The 20,699-nt window shown below is 40.4% G+C and overlaps 1 protein-coding gene across 4 annotated transcripts in view; it reads left to right on the top strand.

Annotated features, from left to right (window-relative positions):
* The window catches only part of PFKM (phosphofructokinase, muscle), a 52,461-nt gene extending 31,865 nt beyond the window's left edge, over positions 1-20,596 (top strand). For all 4 annotated transcript variants that reach the window (XM_087956442.1, XM_087956441.1, XM_087956443.1 and 1 more), the window contains 17 exons: positions 430-474; positions 1,240-1,348; positions 1,990-2,085; positions 2,879-2,971; positions 5,175-5,300; positions 6,946-7,010; positions 7,644-7,707; positions 8,579-8,725; positions 10,611-10,681; positions 11,335-11,422; positions 11,836-11,988; positions 13,730-13,894; positions 15,984-16,045; positions 18,578-18,689; positions 18,927-19,026; positions 19,555-19,660; positions 19,882-20,596. In XM_087956442.1, the coding sequence (XP_087812568.1) occupies positions 430-474; positions 1,240-1,348; positions 1,990-2,085; positions 2,879-2,971; positions 5,175-5,300; positions 6,946-7,010; positions 7,644-7,707; positions 8,579-8,725; positions 10,611-10,681; positions 11,335-11,422; positions 11,836-11,988; positions 13,730-13,894; positions 15,984-16,045; positions 18,578-18,689; positions 18,927-19,026; positions 19,555-19,660; positions 19,882-20,029 (1,750 nt within the window). In that variant the 3' untranslated portion in view covers positions 20,030-20,596. The remainder of the gene's footprint in view (positions 1-429; positions 475-1,239; positions 1,349-1,989; positions 2,086-2,878; positions 2,972-5,174; positions 5,301-6,945; positions 7,011-7,643; positions 7,708-8,578; positions 8,726-10,610; positions 10,682-11,334; positions 11,423-11,835; positions 11,989-13,729; positions 13,895-15,983; positions 16,046-18,577; positions 18,690-18,926; positions 19,027-19,554; positions 19,661-19,881) is intronic.
* The last annotated feature ends 103 nt before the right edge of the window (positions 20,597-20,699 follow it).

Here is a 20,699-nt window from a genome sequence, read left to right as displayed (position 1 = left end):
GACAAGTGGGGGGGAAATCAGAATAAATCAACTATGAGAAACAAAACCCTTTTTCTCTTTGCTATGCAAGAGAAAAATAAACAAGGCCAGAAAGAAAGAAAAAACAGGCAGAAAGTAATATTAATATCTAACAGTCTTATTATTGGCTGAAGATGCACAAGCCTACTTGATTGACAAATAGGTTTTTACAGAATAGCAAGCAGTCATAAAAAAAGCAAATAAAACTTTCAAAATAAAGAAACAGCACATGGAATCAAGAATCAGTCAAAAGATGCAAATCACAGAAGTAGAATTTTTCTTTTTAAAAAAAAAAATTCTGCAGAAACTCTTAGTTCTATTCCTGCTTTAAACATTATGAATATATGAATACTGTAAATTAACGTGTTTTATGGACACTGTCAGTGTTTTTATTTTCATTTTGTCTTACAGCCATCAGAGGACATTTGTGCTGGAAGTGATGGGACGTCACTGTGGGTAGGAAGTCGTTTTGTTACACTGAGATTGCTTTAATGTGGAAAAGATTGCCCTAAAACTATTAAATCATGATTACTAATATATGAATAATGGTTGTGAGAATGGTCCAGTCTTCTTGCTCCTACCTCCCTGGGTTCTACCGAGAGTATAAATTCCTCCAGCTTGGCATGAGAAGATAATTGGAATATCTTCCTTCAGTTTTAGATTAGATTAGTCCCCAAAGTGTAAATGTGGTTAAGCTTGACTACAGTTATTAGAATCATAATTTTATAAATTATGATTTTAAGGTCAGGTTGCTTCCACTAATTATACTTAGGGTTAGTCACAATTTTCCTGGATTCAAGCAACATGAGAATGTCACTTTATCAAAAATAGGATTGAAAGTTTGTTGCTTGTGAAGAACATTGAAAGAGGAATAAGTCAGCCCAACATTTGGGTATTGAAAGCAGAAAGTTGTCAGCTTTCTTTAGAGAAGATAAGAAGTACGATATTTTTTTTGCCAAGTCTTGCTTTAGTGTGCAGTTCAGGAGTGGATAACCTGTTGTTTTCCAGATAGTATTAAATAAACCTGAGCATCCCTCAACATTGTTCTTTTTAACAACAGCTGCTAAGAACAGCACCCCAGCAATCTCTGGGAGACCACAGCTTTGAATCCAGCTGATTTTTGAGATAGCACCTTCCTATCTTGGAGTTTAAGTTGCTAGTTAAAGTCTTGCACAATGGTGGTAACTGCTCACATTCCATTTTTTTACACTCCTTTTCTAGTTATCTAGCCCTTATTACAGCGTTGGCAAGTGGTGCAGACTGGGTTTTCATTCCAGAATCCCCACCAGAAGATGGTTGGGAGGATCACTTGTGCAGAAGGCTAACCGAGGTAATCAAAATAAGAAGCATCCAGATTTGAAAACTGGTGATTTATCTCCAAAGCTTCCTCAGAAATAGCAGTGGAAGTTCCTTCTTAGTAAGTACAACATACCTCAGAGATATTGCAGATTCGGTTTCAGACCACTGCAATAAAGCAAATATCGCAACAAAGCGAGTCAAACAAATTTTTGGCTTTCCCAAAATTATACAGCATGTACACTGGGTCTCACAATCAAAGCCTCATCTTAAAGTTAACCTCATTACATTTTCAAAACTCTAGCAAAATGATAAAAATAATAAGACAGAAACAAATTTCTCACAAAATTTCATTTGACCTTCTTTAAGTATGAGCCTCCTAAACAGATTCTCTTCAAAGTAGGTCATGATGACTTTTTTTCAAGACATTATTATTAAAAACAACAAAAATGCTGGTTTAATGCTGTGTGTAAAAGCAACTCGTCCCTTTACTAGTCAGGTGGGCATAATGATCAGTTCTATCAAAGTCACTGGGGCATCGAAGGGAATTCCAAAGATAGCTCTTCCCTGTCTTTCTCTCAACAAGGTCTTCTGCAAGCTGATAGATCCCATGTCTCCAAACCCAAGGCTCAATCCCATTTTAAAATCGATCCATTTCCCTTCCTTTTCTTGCAGACAAGAACTCGAGGTTCAAGGCTGAACATCATTATTGTGGCTGAAGGAGCAATCGATAGACATGGCAAACCCATCACTTCTGAAGAGATTAAGACTGTGAGTGACCTCAGGGCTGTTTGTGATTGACTCATCCCTTGCCTGACACTGCAGAGGGAACCAAAATGTGGGAAGTCTACTGTGTGAAATCTTATGCAATTAAAAGATCCTGTTCAGGCCAAAAGGGAAATTAAGAAGTGAAATTTTTACTAGTTTCTGCTCTTATAAGATGTGCTTAGAGGGTGTAAGATCTAGTATTTGAATGCTTCTTCCTCAATTCAAAAATTCTTAGCAAACTAGGAAAGGTTCTGTTCTTCTTGTTTTTCTCTCCATTTCCTTCATGTTTCCCAGCTCGGGAATTAAATATAGTTGACTAAGTCATTGGGATTTCCAAATGTTAAGGGCCTGTAGACATATTTCATGGAAGCTGCTACAAAATGGCCCCAATAGAAGTTCTAGTCACTGAAGACAGGTGAATTATTCCTCCCCTCCCCCATAAATAGGGCCTAAAATAAATTTTTCAGAAGAAGAAGAAAAAGAATGATGTTTAAGAAGTAGACACACACTTCTTCCAGGTAGCTTCCCACCTTGCCACAGCTGTGCATGTCCACAAGCAAATCGGGCAGTATCTATTCTTCTTCCCCTCAATGCAGATGCTCCCCATAGCCCCTTGGACACATACAACTGCAAGCTGCCTGTCCAAAAGACTTTAAAATCTTGAGAGCTAGAAACTTTATTTGAGGGGAAGAGTGTTGAGATTTGCATGATTCCGGAGGCTGCATTCCACTTTCGATGCATTAATTGTGGGATTTTGTCAAACACTCCCAATGTTGTATTTCTCTTCCTTCTCCAGCTGGTTGTGAAAAACCTGGGTTTTGATACAAGAGTCACCATCCTAGGACATGTGCAGCGTGGTGGGACTCCCTCTGCCTTTGATCGTGTTCTGGTAAAAATAATAATAATCTTCTGTTCTAGATTTATTTTCCCGATGCTGTATTTGTTAAGTGTTGGAACACAAAGCAGGCGTTTAAGCATCTTAGTCCTTTTGACTTTTGCACTCATAGACTGCTAAATTTCTGGCATCAGGAGATGAGCAAATTAGCATTTTCAAAAAAGATTCTTGCAGTACCTTGTTCAGTCATTCAGACCGTAAAACCGTGGAGGTAAAAAAGAGGATGGATTTGTGATTTTTCTAGGACAGTGACGTCAAATCCTTTTGGATTCAGCCTGTCAAAAATTCAGAAAAAGCCTAGCTTGACTCTTGTCACCACCACCCCTGAAGAAAAAGGAAACAATTTTCTAGCTCCCCCCCTCCCCCAATCTGCCCATCTAGATGAGGGGTCTGCAACCTGTGGCTCTGGAGCCACATGCGGCTCTTTTGGCCCTCTGCTGCGGCTCCCTGTTGGCTGATCCCACTACTGGCCGGCCCCTCCCTTCCCTGTCATTCCTTGCCTGGCCTGAGAAGGTAAGGGTGATGGCGGGGGATGGAGACTCACCCCATATTCCAGAGGAGGAGGTGACTGGGTGGGAGTGAGTGATGTCGAGTTGGTCACACCCACCCAGTCACACCGGTTGTTAAATTATTGGCTCCTGGTATTTTCTTTTCTGTGGGAAATGGGTCCAAATATCTCTTTTGAGTGTTTAAGGTTGCAGACCCCTGATCTAGACCATTCTGAATAACAGCACTCAGCAGCAATGCCAAAGTTGGGCCTGAGGTTCAGGCCCAGGCCTCGACTTCAGCCCTAGCCCCACTGCTGCCACTCAAACAGGCCACCTCATGCTATTCCCCAAGGCAGGCGCACCTTGGGGAATGGTGCAATTGCTCCCATGGCCCAGCACTCCCCCGAATCTGCCATGTGTGTTCTCTTTCTGTTGTTAAGCTGCTGCAGCCTTACCTGAGGCTGTTCTGGGTCTCATGAGACCTTCAGTCTTGAAGCAGCTTTGGAGAATGAGCTCTTCCAGCTTCCACAACCCACATGAAAGGATGCCCTGTTCTAAGGCAATTTTTGGAGGCTCGGGAGGCCATGCAAGATCATGGCTTCTCTCCCACAACATCCAGAGGGTCCATAAGCCTTGTAAGAGCACAATCTGTTCTTCAGAGACCCTCCTGAGTCTTTGGAAATCATACAAAAACGGGGCATGCTTTCTTGGATGTTGGTGAATGCTAGCTGTCACCCACAGTGATGTGGCATGTCACCTTTAACACACGTGTCATAAGTTCACATCACTGATCTAGGAAAAGCTAAGGTGTATTGTTTTTTCTCCCCCAGTAATTGGTAAGACTTGACTTGATAAAGTTGGTTCTAATTACCAAACTGCCTTCTAATAACAAATAGAAATTTTTCTTCAACAGGACTGGAGAAAAAAATACAGCTACTTAGAGAAGAGATAAGGAGGTGTAGGCATGCTTTGCCACCTCCCCCTTTAAAAAATGTTGTCAAAATTAAAGAAACCCCTATGTTCTGATGACTGTAATTCTTGAACATTCGATATAGGCAGCAGTTCTTCATAGTTATTGAAAAATTTCACTGTATGCTTAGAGTCTCAGTCTTATTTATAACCTTACATTTCATGCTTGAATTTGGCACTGAACACGAGTTCAGTTGTATCTTCCTAAAATGTAATGAATTAAACACACACACACACACACACACACACACACACACATCCTTCAGATTCTTGGGGCAAAGAGCTGTGAGGTTGATTTCTTTGCCTTTCCTCCTTTTTGGGGGTATAAAAACAATCTGTTTTGAAAGTGCAGGACTATAGGATATAATTATATTTAAGTAATCTTATATCCCATACTGCCATTGAGATTCCAAGCTCTGGGGGGGTTGTAGCAAAACACAACCACAACCCTACATCTTAAATAATGTACCAAATTAGGGGAGGATAAGCAGAAGAGCAGCAACTTAAGTCCCTTACAGGCTTTGGTGTGGCAGCCTGAGTTTTCTGCTTGAAGAACCACAGTGATTTAATAAAGCAATGAAGAGTACTGGAGTAAGCAGAGAGGGGCCTCTCCTGTGCCTGTTCTGTCATCTAGATGTGGCTGCGGACAGTTATGAGATAACCTGGCATGAAAATCTGGGGAAAGTCCCAATTTCCCTAATATATTTTTAAAGGAATCCCTTTTTTTTAAAATCTCACAGGGAAGCAGGATGGGTGTAGAAGCTGTTATGGCTTTGATGGAAGGAACTCCAGATACCCCAGCATGTGTTGTCAGTCTGTCTGGTAATCAGGCCATCCGCCTTCCTCTTATGGAGTGTGTTCAAGTGGTAAGCGTTTCTCTCCTATCTCACTAATCTGTGGGAGATTATTTTATCTTCCTTCATATATGAGTGGGTTCTTTTGTTTTAACAAACCCTTTCTCTTTCTGAACAATTGCAGTTTCTCCAAAAACAGTACCTTCTAATGGAGAAAGACCGAGGCTCAGGGGTGGGATTCAGATTTTTTTAACAACTGGTTCTGTGGGTGTGGCTTAGTTGGTGGGCATGGCTTGGTGGTCATGTGACTGGGTGGGTGTGGCCAACTCAATATCACTCACATCGAGGCACGCATCTCCTCGCCTGGCCTCTCATGACTGTGGGGATGTTGCAACAGTTGTAAGTGTGAAAAATGGTCACAAGTCACCTTTTTCAGTGCCATTGTAACTTTGAATGGTCACTCCACACAAGCAAAGTACCAGCAAAGGAAGGAAAAAAAACTCCAGATAAGTTTCTGAGACAGGAAGTCTAGTCCTGTCAAGAATGTAATCAGGGTTAACGGAGAGGCAGTTTCTGTAAGCAACACCAGAATGATTCCTTCCTGCCTTCCTTACAGGATTAGGCCAGTAATTTATTCTAACAACCGGTTCTCCGAACTGCTTAGAATGTTAACAACTGGTTCTAGCAAATAGGTGCAAACTGGTAGAATCCCACCTCTGCCTAGGCTATTATATAGTAAAACTGCTCAGCAATTTCCATAATCACCACAATCTTTACCAGCCTTCAAAAAGACAGATTAAAGAAAGCTAGGAAAAACTGCTTGCAGAAAAGCATCATCAACGTTATTATCTAGTAGTGGAAGAGCAACAAAACTACAGTATATATCTGTGATAACATTCAATAGAACCTGAAGTTTTCCTTCTTTTCATAGATTTAATAGTATCTGTTGCTTTGCACTTTGACCATGTATAATATTCAAATATAGGTAGTCCTTGTTCAATGACCACTCATTCAGTGACCATTTATGAAGGTGCTGAACTAGTGGTACTTAATGACCAATCACTGCAGTTGCATCCCCGCTATCACATGACCAGCATTTGGCAACTAGCTTCCACTTAGAATAGACTCAGTGTCCCATGGTCACATAATCACCATTTGAAACCTTCCTTGCCAGCTTCCCAAGTCAGTAGGGGAGGTCGCAAGTCATTCTGGTAAGATGCTCGCATCTTCCCTCACTCTGCAGAAGCTTATCCCCCGGCCCAGCTGTGCTGCCTCGTTGGCCATCCTTCCCTTGGAATTTACTTGCTGGCCTGCTTATCAAACACCTGGGACTTGTGACTTCATGCTATTGACCTTGCTTGTGAGACGCCGGCAAGAAGTTGAAAGGAAGTCCTCATTTAATGACCCATGAACCTCACTAACAACAATAGGAGTGCTGGGATTGCTGTCTCTTAAGCGGTGTGGTGTGGCGTAGTCACGTGACGTCACTTTTTACAACCACCTTGCTTAGTGATGAAATTTCTGGTCCCAATTGCCATCATTAAGTGAGGATTATCTGCAGTTGTGCCACCAAGCCAAGAGAGACCCATCTCTCTCTAAAAATATAAATATTCTCCTCTTCCCAATTTCTTGTGTGAGTAAATGATGGAATATTTTACAGGCAGCGGACAAGCTCTGTGTGTAAGAATCAGGTAACTGTTTCCACTTCTTTCCACAGACCAAAGATGTCACAACAGCAATGACTGAAGGACGGTTTGATGATGCTCTCAAGCTCAGAGGAAGGTGAGGCTTAGTTTGAACAGAAAGAAACGAAGGAGGAGAAAATAAAAGATAGGAAAGAGAAAGGGGACAACAAGGAGGAAAAAACAGGAGAAGTGGCTCTATTTATTTTAGATTTGGTCCTGCCCTTCTCTGACATGTGTCAGAAAGACTATACTAAGGCAATGCTACCGTCACAAGGTATCTGAAGCACTTTCTTTATGCACAGAGCTATATTTATATGTCAGATTAACTTTGAAGAGTAAAGTTTCAAACCTCTCCTCCTGCATGGACATATCTCTGTAGTTTCATGTGTCCATGCAGCCACCCAGATTTACTGTTGCCTTTTCAGGGATATTTTTCAACCTTCCAGTATAGCCTTGTTGGTCCCCTAACCAAGACTGATCCAGGACCATCCTGTTTGCTTTTTGAGATCAGCTAAGTTTGGCTACATGCCATTTCCTATCCTTTTTTCATTATTTGCTACTGTTACCTTGAAGTTAGCTTATCCAACGGGTGGTTTTGTATGTGTGTGTGTGTAAATAGGGAAACAACAACGAGCATTTTTATCATTCTTTCAAATGTTCAGAATTCTTCTTTCATCTGCAAAGCTCATGGCTGATAAAATATCCACCATCATTTTCTTGTTGCCCACAGGAGTTTTATGAATAACTGGAATGTGTACAAGGTTTTGGCCCACGTGCGTCCTCCCTCAGCCAAGGTAATGGGTTGGAATGGGAGGAGAATGCATGGCAGCCAAAAAACAAAACAAAAACAAAAACCTACTGCTCAATGGCAGAACCCAACATTGGCACGTTAGAGGTGGCAGTTAGAAAGATTGAGTACCAGTAGATGTGTAAGTCCTTTCTCTGCCTGAAAAATCGGGAAAACTGCTCCTAGTGAGAGAAAACAAATAAACAATAGCCTTAGCAGTTAGATTTATGCACCACTTCACCGTGCTTTACAACCCTTTCTAAGCGGTTTACAGAGTCAGCCTATTGCCCCCAGCAATCTGGGTCCCCATTTTACCGACCTCGGAAGGATGGAAGGCCGAGTCAACCTTGAGCCTGGTCAGGATCGAACTGCTGGCAGTCAGCAGAATTAGCCTGCAATACTGCATTCTAACCACTGCACCACTACAGCTCATATTATATGATCTAGATTCTAGAATAAAGCTGGGATTCTAGAAAACGGGTTTTCATATTTCCTTTTGTAGTATGAAATGTCCTGGTTAGAGTGATTGAATATGTGCCCATTTACTTGGTATTTGGATGGAAAATAGAAATAGAGAGATAGACCCCTTCCCCCCTCCACTAAGTATCCTTTGTGTTTGACAGAGTGATGTATCATGCTAGGAAGAAACCTAGGTATCTTCTGCTCCGCTCTGGGAGTTTGGACAACTACAGCCATTCCCAATTGATAATATTAAAATTCGATTCTAAACTGAGCAGTCTGGCTGGGTCTTTGTGGCCTCCAGGTTGGTTCCTCCAAAGGAATCCCAAGACCAATAGTACTTTGAAGGGGTGGGGGGATGTGTGTATATATCGGAAGCCATTTCTGACTTTAGCTTGATCCTTTTTTTTTTCTTCCAGAGTGGCTACAATTTGGCAGTGATGAACGTAGGTGCACCAGCTGCAGGCATGAATGCAGCTGTGAGATCCACAGTCAGAATTGGCTTGATCCATGGGCATAAGATGCTGGCTGTGCATGATGGGTTTGAGGGCCTTGCTGAAGGAAAGGTAATTCATTTAACCTGTTCCATCCATTTCTCTTAGAATGGAGTGGACAACCTGTGATCCACTTGTGATTCTCAGACATTTTTTTTTTTTTGCTTTGCATTGCCAAAATTTCACAATAAGAGTTCTCCACTCCTCTACTTATAGCAGAATACCTTATGCCACCAGACTTGAAATTCTAGACCTAGAAAACCTAGAACTACGCCGTCTTCGGTCCGATCTAAGTATAGTATATAAAATCATACATTGCAATGTCCTATCTGTCAATGAATACTTCAGCTTCAACCATAACAACACAAGAGCACATAATAGATACAAACTCAAACTTGATTGCAGGAAATACGACTTCAGTAACAGAGTGGTCAATGTCTGGAATACTCTACCTGACTCTGTGGTTTCTTCCCCAAACCCCAAAAACTTTAACTTTAGACTGTCTACTATTGACCTCACCTCTTTCCTAAGAGGTCTGCATAAACGCACCAACATGCCTACCGTCCCTGTCCTATTGTTTCTTTTTATTTTTCTTATATGTATCCATGAATTCATAACTATGTTTATACTTATACCTGTTATCTTGTAAGAGATTGACAAATCAAATAAATAAATAAATATCCACAATGGGTACTTTGAATTCTGCAGCAGAATGACTAATTTTCAGCATCACCACTTTTAATTATGTTTTTCTTCAAAATAAGAGTAGAAAACACATATTTATAGCCTCAAAAGCCCTTCCAAAGGGACAAAAATGGGACAATTTTGACTTAGGCTCAAATAAGCTAAAAATCAGTTTCCATCAAGAAGCCAAGGAAGTTTCTTTCTTAAAGCATTCTTTTAAAAAAAACATATTTTTGTTAAAAGAAAAATTTCTGTAAGATTGAAAAGTAATTATGGAAAAAGAAAAAAAAAAGTAGAAAAAGGAAAGTAATATGAAAGAATACAAAACTCTAAATAACAAAAGAAAAGGAAAAAAATAGAATATAGAATAACAGAGTTGGAAGGGACTTTGGAGGTCTTCTAGTCCAACCCGCTGCTCAGACAGGGAACCCTATACCACTCCAGACAAATGGTTATCCAATCTCTTTTTAAAACTTCCAGTGTTGGATCATTTACAACTTCTGGAGGCAAGTTGTTCCACTGATTAATTGTTCTGTCAGGAAAACTTTCCTTAGTTCTAGGTTGCTTCTCTCCTTGAACAGTTTCACCCGTTGCTTCTTGTCCTGCCTTCAGGTGCTTTGAAGAATAATTGACTCCCTCTTCTTTGTGGAAACCCCTGAGATAACACTAAAGAAACACCTACCAATCTTTTTGCAGCAGCTAGAAGCATAGTAATTATCATTTCATCCTCCCAAATAACAAATCATTGGTTCCTTCCCATAAACTGACCTTTTTAATCAATAAATTCCAAATGCACCAATTTATATTTCTCACTTTCAGCAAAAACATCCACAAAGGATTTCCAATCTTTTATGAATTGTCGTTTATAAATTATGGTTCCGCCTCAATCAGAAAAGTCACTTTAGCCATTTCTGCAAAGTCTGCCATCTTCACAATCCATTCCTCCATTATGGATCTTTCTATATTCCATATTTGTGCATATAATAGTCTTGCTGCAATTCCCATGTATGTTCACGAGCCTTTTCTAGTTGACTTGTCTGCAAGTCCTACTAAGAAAAAATTCAGTTTCATCTAAATATTAATTTTTAAATATTCACTGCATCACCATATGTACTGTATTTATGTCCCATGTCTTTTTGCTTTTTCACAAGTCTGTCATGTATCTTAAAACATTCCTTCTTCTGCACACCATTGTGTGGCTATTGAGCAGAAGATCGTAATAATTGTGTTGCCGAGCTAAGAAATCCTTCCCCGCTCTGCTTTCTTTTTTCAGATTGAAGAAATAGGATGGGCAGGAGTTGGTGGTTGGACTGGAAAAGGTGGATCAAACCTTGGAACAAAAAGGTATTATGACGGGACAGAGGTGTTATAATAAAATAACATACTTAAAAATAAATCAACATATTGAAATGCTTTCTTCCGATATAAATTGAAGCACATATTGCTAAAAGGCCCAAATTTAAAAGAGAGTCAAAAGAGAAGTAATGGGGTAAGATAAGGAGTGTGGGGCATGTCAGGAGGGAGAGGAAAACCAAGCACAGACTTCGTACAAGAATCTCTTCTCTCAGAGATTGAAAATCCTGCTTGAATTTGGGCAGGAAGGATTTTCAGTGGAGGAATCTCCCAACGCCTCCCCTATTCTGAGGCATCCGTGCTTCTTATCTGGGACCTATGAGATCCCTTAACAACCATACCCAGGAGTGCCAGGTCATTGAGCAAAGCAGTCACGTGATGTCTCACTTATTGTCCGCTTTGTTTAACAACCAAGATCCCGGCCTCAAATGTGGTCATAAGTCAAGGGCTAATAGCACTGGGAATAACTGAAAAGCTCCAAGCACATCCTATGCTGACTCAGGTTGGTCAGTTCTCTGATGAGGGTGACTAAGAAGCTTCTGGGTTAATGGAGAACTTTCTGGTACTTTCTGTGACTGAATTAAAGGGACTGTGTATAGGAGGATCATTGATACATTTTATTGATTTCGTCTGTTTGATCATAGGACTCTACCCAAGAAATATTTTGAGGAAATCAGCAACACCATAGCCACTTTTAACATCCATGGGCTGATTATCATTGGAGGTTTTGAGGTAGGCCTGTGGAGAGTTCAGCAATTACATTAACTCACTGATCTTACATTGGATCAATACGAAGACATAGCTAAGTGAGATCATATTCCACAGATCTCTTTCCTCAGGCAAAATGTGTTTCAATGATGGCTGGGGAAAAAAAAACCTTCCGTCTGACATCTGCATCTTAAACCAGCTGAACAAGGGAGAGCATGTTCAGAGCTTATTTTGATGCAAATCTGATTCTGGTAAAGAATGATAATGGGAATGAGGTTCCTTTATTATCAGTAGCGAGGGAAAGGGGAGGAGCTGGAAGCTTCAAGAGGATGATGCTTTCAATCTTGGGGTTTTGAGTGCAGCATCTGAACAAATTTAGGAAGTTGGATTCCCGGTTGGATAATAGAATTCCCCCTCATTTTTCTTCCGTTTGGTAGGCTTTTACTGGCAGTATGGAAATAATTGAAGGGCGGTGCAAATATGAAGAGCTCTGCATCCCGATCTGTGTGATTCCTGCGACTGTTTCTAACAATGTTCCTGGTTCTGACTTCAGCATCGGTGCAGACACAGCCCTCAACACCATAACCTCAGTAAGTGCTTTGCTAGCATCCCAGTTCCGGTTCAGGAAAAACTCACCACGGGCAGAATCTTAACCAGGGCTTAAATTCACATTTTTGAAGTGAGGAATAGGTTTGCAATAGCAACAAGTATGTCCTGTGCACAGGAGCCAAGAACAGATCTTGAAGAAAGAAAAAGACCTGACAATTCAAAAATCATTAATATCATTTTGTTTATCTTGAGTTTCAAGTCATAGAGGATACAGGTTTAGGGTTTACCATCTGCAAGTTTTAAGTAGGCTGTAGGAATTTGAAACTAGCAAGAGCAATAGCGTTTAGATTTATATAGCGCTTCACAGTGCTTGAGAGTCCTCTCTAAGCGGTTTATTAGAGTCAGCCTATTGCCCCCAACAATCTGGGCCCTCATTTTACTGACTTCGGAAGGATGGAAGGCTGAGTCGACCTTGAGCCAGTCAGGATTGAACTCCTAGAAATCAGGATTAGCCTGCAATATTGCATTCTAACCACTGCACCACCATAGCTCTTAATACTTTTGAAAGAAAGCTGTCCTAAATCTGGAGAGTACTGATCCTGGTAATCCTAGAACAAACCAAATGATCACTAAACAATGAACCAAGTTTTAGGCAATTTCATGCAATTAAAATGAATGAGGGGACATTGCTCAGTGGCAGAGTTTGCACTTTGCACATGGAGCCCCACTTGGGTCATTTGCAAAGTTGCTCCCCGGATAGACAAGAGAGTGCAGGCATTAATATCTGTCTCAATGTATATATATAAAAGAAAGGTTTTGCATGTTATATACAGGTAGTCCTCGACTTACAACAGTGCATTTAGTGACCGTTTGAAGTTACGCCGCCACTGGAAAAAAGTGACTTATGTCTTTTCACACTCATGACCCCATGGGATCAAAATTCAGATGCTAGGCAACTGACTCATATTTATGATCGTTGCTGTGTCCTGAGGTCATGTGATTTATCTTTTGTGACCTTCCAGCAAGCAAAATCCATGGGGAAGCCAGATTCACTTAACAACAGGGTTACTGATTTACCAGCTGCAGTAATTCACTTAAGAACTGTGGCAAAAAAGAGGTTGTAAAATGGGACAAATTCACTGTCTCATTTAGCAACACAATTTTGGGGCTCAATTGTGGTTGTAAGTTGAGGACTACCTGTATTTATATCTTGCACTGGTCTAGATGCCTCCCCACTCCCATTCTCTCTTATATATCCCCTTCCTTCAATCATCATCATATTTTAATGAACCCATAATCCCTTGCGGGGTGGAGTCTGGGCAACTGAATGGAGCTAGTAGAGTGTATAATGGCCGGATGCCCTTCCTGTCACCAACGCGGAGTTTTGTTCGGCAGATACATTCTCAGTGTGCCCAGAGAGAGAACTATCTGCCTCTACCTAGGATCAAACTCACAGCCTCCTGATTGTGAGGCGAGAGCTCCACTTCTGAGCCACCATACCATCCCCTTTTTTCAATAGGATCATTTTTATATTTAAATAAAAATGACTTAAGTCTTAAGAAATAAAAACTAAGACTATGGAATCCTTAGTGGAGCTTGGTTGTTTGCTTGAAAATATTTCATCACTCAACTAGGTAACATCATCAGTGCTGGAAGGGAGTGGAGTTTGCTCCCTTTTTATAGTAGCTAAGCTAACTTTCTTCAGATGGTTCCCCCCGAAATATTTTCCAGCTCCCATTCAAGGCTTTTCTTTTTTTTCTGCCTGGTTTGTTTTCTCCCTAGACTTGTGACCGCATCAAACAGTCTGCAGCTGGCACCAAACGGCGGGTGTTCATCATTGAAACCATGGGAGGCTATTGTGGCTACCTGGCTACTATGGCAGGCTTATCAGCTGGAGCAGATGCTGCCTACATTTATGAAGATCCTTTCACCATCCATGACTTGGAGGTGAACATCTTTTGCAGAGGCAAATGTTTGCTCTATAACTGCCTACCTGGCCCTAGGAGAATTATATGTGTTGATAATCTAGGCCAGAAGTCTCCAAACTTGGCAACTTTTAGGACTTGTGGACTTCAACTCCCAGAATTCCTCAGCCAGCATTCTGGGAGTTGAAGTCCACAAGTCTTAAAGTTGCCAAGTTTGGGGACCTCTGAACTAGGCGAAGAACTGGACCCAGTATTTGAACAAATGAGCTCTATTGCATCTTAGAAGAACCCTGAACTTCTTGGTAGAGCAGGGGGAAAAATACCAGTTACAAACTAGAGGGAATTCATGTTATCGGAAACATACTGCTGCCTGAGGATTAAGTTTGTTTGTTTGTTGTTGCTACTATGATATTTTACTAAGTTAATATGACACTCCAGCCATGTCCGACTTTAAGTGGCTGATACATTTCCAGAACAATAATACAAATGAAAACACAGCAATAACTTCCCACTGTAAAGGAGCAACCATGGCTCATAAATTTAATCACCTTCACCCCAGGAAATGCACGAATAACCCTTGCTCCCTTTTTATAGCGGCTAAGCTAACTCTCTCAAGATAATCCTTAAGGCTTGTCCAAGCAGCCAAATCTGAATAGTTCTGTCAAAACATAACAGGGCTGGAGCCCAGCTGGCTGTTGCAGAGGGATGGGGGCAGTGATTGAGAAAGTGGGATCTAAGAGTCCTGAAGATCCTTCAGGTAAGGTCAAAAGAGAGCCTTCTGCTCCAAATCTTAAAGATGGGCAGAGATCAAAGGGAGAAGGTAGTCAACAGATATCCAAGTCTGGTATCATGAAGGGCTTTAAAGGTGATAGCCAACACCTTAGCCTGTTCCTGGAAACCAACTGGTAACTAGGGCTCTTCTTGGAGTGGAAGAACCAATACTTTGCACCTATCATTGTTTTGCACCCTGTTGTAATTTCTGAGTGACTTCAATAGCAGCTCCCTGTAGAGCTTTTGTAGAGTACATTGCAGTAATCAGGACACTAAGGGACCATCATATAAGTGCCCGATCCAGGCTGGGTACACCAAACGGATCTATACAAAAGTCCTCTTGGTTCTAGCTATCACTGATCTTGAAGCAGTCCATGAAAACCAATTCGCCACAGGGAAGCACAACTCTGTCTAGAGCCAAAATAGAATATCTCTGAAATTTGTGGGCTTTTGCATCCAAAGCCACTTATTTGTGTTGGAATTGGCCTAAGCCTGTTTGTTCATATCCCAGCCTTCACAACCTCCAAGGTGTTAAAAAAAATAGACTCTTGACCCCATCTCCAGTTGTGTTCTGATGTACTATAAGATTGGAAGAGCATCTTTTCCCCTCCCCACCAACACACACCTATACTTATCAACATATTTTACTGTGGATATTAAACTTCTAATGTAACTCTAATTGTAATTACAACACCACTTATTAGAGAAATGAATGGAACAGAACACATTGGCTGTTTCTCTGTGTGATTTGCTCTTCCAGCCCAATCAGATAACATTGCTTGATTTCTGCAGTGGGTGTAATTGTGGTTATTAATAGTTCCTAAGAGAAATTACAATTGCTTGTTGCCCTTGTCTTTTATTTAGAGAGATGCAATATAATTTCCTGTCTCCCTCCAGAGGAGAATGCCTATTACATCTCTTTATTACTTTTTCCCCAATGTTTGTCTTCAGTCAGAAGCAATTGGACAATTGAGAAGAGAGAGCAAATTAATTCACAACTTTAAGACATTTGTCACTGTGGATGCTGGCTCTGCCTTCACTAATACAAATAGATATAGACATCATGCAATTTGATATTCTCAAACAGAATTATTTAGTGTGCTCATATCCACAAATTCAAACGTTATCGTTAGCTTTAATACATAAATATACTACCTAATATTGGAATTGATATGGAAAAGTATTTCCATTGGGGAGGCTGCATTTTGATTCTGTAATAAGGATGTGGTAAAGTTAGCGGCTTCACTAGTGTAATAATATCTACAGTGTTGTATTTGAAATGTGTTAATGTACAATTTGCGGGATAAAAACAATGTTGCCATTTTTTCTTTGGTTTACAGGTGAATGTGGAACATCTGACTGAGAAAATGAAAACCACAGTGAAAAGAGGCCTAATATTGAGGTACTGATTAAACTTATCAGAGGGGATTAAAAGTTTAGAAATCATTGAGTTCTCTAAGTGTGATGAAAGATACTCCTTTTTGGAATGGGATATGAAAAGAACTTTGAGAAACAGGAGGTAGAGCTGCAGCCTAGACAACTATTTGACAAAATAAATCTGAGTCCAAAGCAGGAATGTAATTTGAGAAAATGTCTCTGTAGGGACTCTTCCTAGTCCTCTTACTAGACAAGGAGGGAAGAAGCATGTTCAGACTTGCAAGATTTTGTTACTGTAACTTTACAATAAAAAATAGTATTTATCATTTTGATTTCCCTGTCTGGAAAAGGCTGACACTTTGCAAGAGAAACAGAAGCAAGAGTATTTGTATGCATATGTTGCTGTAATTGTAGTGTGCAACATTCTCCCAAAATAAATTGGGACTTTCTTCACAGAACACAGAATTACTAGGATTGTGCATGCTTTGAAAGTAATTCTGAAAGTAATTCAGAAATACTTCAGATTGCATGCAAGTGCAGTCTTCCTTTGAGAAATCTAATTATCGCAGCTGCAGGTTTTTTTTCCAGAGTGTTACGGAATCTGAAAAAAAAAATCTGAACATATTTTTCATACTTCAGTGGAACCTGAAAAAAATTGGAACTATTTTAATGACTTGTAGAAAGATGCTATACCTGTATGAATTATTTTTGAAGTGTGCCGCGTCCTCTAAAACGTTAGTTTTGCCACATTTTACCTATGGCCTAAAAAACAACAACAACCTAGCTTAACTATGGCAGAAAAAAAAAATTACCAGTTCTCCAACATTGCTGGCACTGTACTGTAGGAGTAGGGAAACGTAGAACAGCTTTTCAACCAGCATATTATAGCCAGAAGTGCCCATTCGCTACTTAGCAGTTTACATGTTGCTAAATATAGAATGAATATTATGCTCATCTTCAGCTACAATAACAGCAAAATGAGCTGCAAGGCATTTCAGGCAGCCCAGCCTACCATTCTGTAGAGAAACAAGACCCTTTCTTTTACCATAATCCAGTGTCTCAAATGAACAACAGCATTTTACATGTTAGCTTACTTTTTTCACTTATTTTGGCTAATAAGCACCATGAGAAATGAAGTATTGGATCTTCTGGGAAGATTTCTCTAGATCAGGGGTGTCCAACCTTGACAACCTTCTACAACTCCCAGAAGCATGGTTGGGTGGAGAGTTAGGAGTAGAAGGCCATACTTCTTAAGTTTCCAAAATTCAGAAGTATTGATCTAGATCAGGGGTGTCCAACCTTGGCAACTTTAAGACTTGTGGACTTCAACTCCCAGAATTCTCCAGCCAGCAGAGCCTTCTACTCCTAACTCTCCACCCAACCATGCTTCTGGGAGCTGAAGTCCATATGTCTTAAAGTTGCCAAAGTTAAGAAATACTGATTTAGATATTATAAATAGACAGCATCCTTCTACAACTAGCTGTAGCTGAGGAAGGTCGTAAGTTTCCCATTCAGTGGAATATTGTGGAAAACAGCACAGGCATTTTAATAACTGAGGAGGAGTCCTTGGTGCTCTCGGAGCTTGCTTGCTTTCTTGCAGACGTTTCCTTACTCAAAATAGCACTGATGGTATTGTCTGGTTTGGGTAATGAAACATCTTCAAGAAAACAAGCCAGCTCAGAGAACATCAAGTACTCCTCATTTCAACCCCGAGCTACAAATATTCTCCTTTATTTTAATACCTATAAAATACGTCCATGCTTTTTCCTCATGCTGAGGCATATACCAAAACAAGGGCAGCAGCTGATTTCTGTGCAAGGGGACAAGATTAGAGGCCAAGTTTACATTTGATGAAAATAAGTACGGGATGCTCAAAAGAGCCAGATTTTTCTCAAAGATTGAAGAACTGTCTTTGACTGCTCTTTGAAATCCACCTTCTTCCACAAAGTGCTTTCAAGGTGGATTGAACATTGGTACTCATAATTTACAGCATCAACAACTACAAATTATAGGCTGTAAAATGAAAATGAGATTTTAATCAGTGTGTTGTAATGACGAGGCAGTTGAGTTGTTTGATCATGAACAACTGAATCATGATGATCTTTATTGGAGTCTAGTCTTGCATTTACACACATTTTTAATTATCCTCCATCATTGGTTAACTTTGGTTACTGCTTAACTTTTGTTACTGTTTAGCATAGTAATCCATACAATTAATTATCTCTAGTTAAAGTCTAACATATGTTTACTTCCTCTCTCTAATCCTCCTTTAGATTAGTGACTTTGTTTACCTGAGTTGTATTTGCTTGGAAACATTCTTTATCTGAGGTTTGCCATCCGAGATTGGAACATTCCTGCAATTACAACTCTACACAGTGAAGCAAGAAGACTGTGTGAATAAAATAGGCAGATAGAACTATATGCAAGAGTTGTCAAAAACATTCTGAAATAAAATGCCCTTTTGACGGTATTATACCAAAACATTATCCATTTTATGGACTATTTAGTCAAATCTATGTTTTCGTGCTGCATAAATGCCTCTTTTCTTCACTTCCAGGAATGAAAAATGCAATGAACACTATACCACAGATTTCATATATAATTTGTATTCAGAGGAAGGAAAAGGTGTCTTTGATACCAGAAAGAACGTTTTGGGACATATGCAGCAGGTACATCGGAAAGATCAGACTTGATACTCTCTTGTGAACTCACCTACTGTAATCAGTATGCTTGGGCAGAAAAGCCCCAGTAGCCCACTGAACCCTGTTTCCTTACCTGTCTCAACACCATCACTGCAGTTCTTTCTACCCAAAGATTTTCAAGCTTCAAGCTACTGTCCTCATCACACTTCTATAACTCTAAGGTTTAACCCCTAATTTAATATGATTCTCCTTCTATCTTCACAGGGTGGGTCACCGACTCCATTTGACCGAAACTTCGGAACAAAAATGGGTGCCAAAGCTGTGGCATGGATGTCCGGCAAGATCAAAGAGTGCTCCAGGCATGGTATGTTGGAGCTTTCCATTGGATTGCCTCTTAGATTGGTGGGCAGCCACACCTTTACTGGTAATAAGCAGGATAGGAAAAAAAAAATCAATTACAGTAAGCAAAGGAGTATCTACACCAGAGGTTTGATACGATCTATGATGGCCTTGAATTTTGGGGTCGATTGATCGAAGTCAGTGCTTAAGATCTTTTCGCATATATTCAAAGCCTGACGCAGTACTTAATTTCAGGGTTTGTTTTTTTAATGGAAGATTTTTCTGCTAAATTCCAATGTATCCCTTTATACCAGAGGTCTCCAACCTTGGCAACTTTAAGACTTGTGGACTTCAACTCCCAGAATTCTCCAGCCAGAGCTGGCTGGAGAATTCTGGGAGTTGAAGTCCACAAGTCTTAAAGTTGCCAAGGTTGGAGACCTCTGCTTTACACCCCATGTTTCAAAATAAATGCTTTCCAGTGCAGCTTTCAATAGAAGAATAAAAACCTAAGCTTCCATTAAAAACGTTAACATTTTATATGCTCCTTTTGCAGGTCGTATCTTTGCCAACACTGCTGATTCAGCTTGCCTGCTGGGTATGCGCAGACGTGCCCTGGTATTTCAGCCCATTGCAGAACTCAAAGAAGAAACAGATTTTGAGTAAGTCTTCTCTGTAGGAAAAATCAGAAAGTGTACCATGGAAAGTTAAGTTAATCCGGAATTATTAGTTGGGAATCCATTATCATAGCTTCCTACAAGTTTCCCAAGCTCGGGTAAATATCTCTCAAAGACAGTGTAGCTGCAGCCATCAAATATGTTGCAGTGGGATGGATGACCGCTGCCGTGAAGATACTGACCTTACCTTTATCCTTCTTCGACAGACATCGCATCCCCAAAATGCAGTGGTGGCTAAAGCTTCGTCCCATCTTGAAGATTCTAGCCAAGTACAAGATCGAGCTGGACACCTCAGAGAGAGCCCACTTGGAGCACATCACTCGCAAGAGAGTATCTGGGGAAGGTGCCCTGTGAACAGTTAGCAAAGCAGGGGCAGCTGTCCCTCCCCTTTCAGTCATGGCATGTAAGGAGATGTTTAAATAAATTACAAATCCTAGGTTCCTTCCCCTGGTTAGCATGCAGCTTTCCATCTAGTGTTATGTACTGTAATCGGAGCCACGTGCCTATTACAAATGGCATATCATTACATCACACCATAGCTGATACTTGGCAAAACTTTCTACTGTTGTTTGCTTTCTTGGAAAGTTCAAGGCAGCTTAAATACCGTAGGTTCCCTACTGGTCTTTCCATTTGGATAATAGCTAGGGTCGCTCTTAGGTTTATCAGTATTATATAATCATATGCTTCCAGGCCATCCTTCTCCAGAGTGGAATGGACTATTGCTGCCAGATTTTCCTAGCCAATCTCGGAAAGAGTAGCCAAGGCAATTTGCTGCTCCAGGAATGTACTTCCAATAGAATTTTCTTCATCCCGTCATCCTTCAAACCAGACAGTATTATTATTAAAACTTTTTGTCATCTGAACGTCCCAAAATAGATTCAACTCATCCAAGTGCTCAAAATAAAAACAAACCAGGAACTATTTGACTAGAAGTTGTAATATCTCTGCTCCCTATTTCATTTTAATTGTGTCACCAATCTCTGTACTGCAAGTGGCCTGCCTAGTTATTGCTGAATACTGAATC

The sequence above is a fragment of the Notechis scutatus genome, chromosome 2 (genome assembly GCF_049901735.1).
Source record: "Notechis scutatus isolate UNSWTSFEM ecotype Mainland chromosome 2, rNotScu1.2, whole genome shotgun sequence".
Taxonomy (NCBI): domain Eukaryota; kingdom Metazoa; phylum Chordata; class Lepidosauria; order Squamata; family Elapidae; genus Notechis; species Notechis scutatus.
The sequence above is the reverse complement of the archived record's forward strand: the minus strand, read 5'-3'. Positions and strand labels throughout refer to the sequence as shown.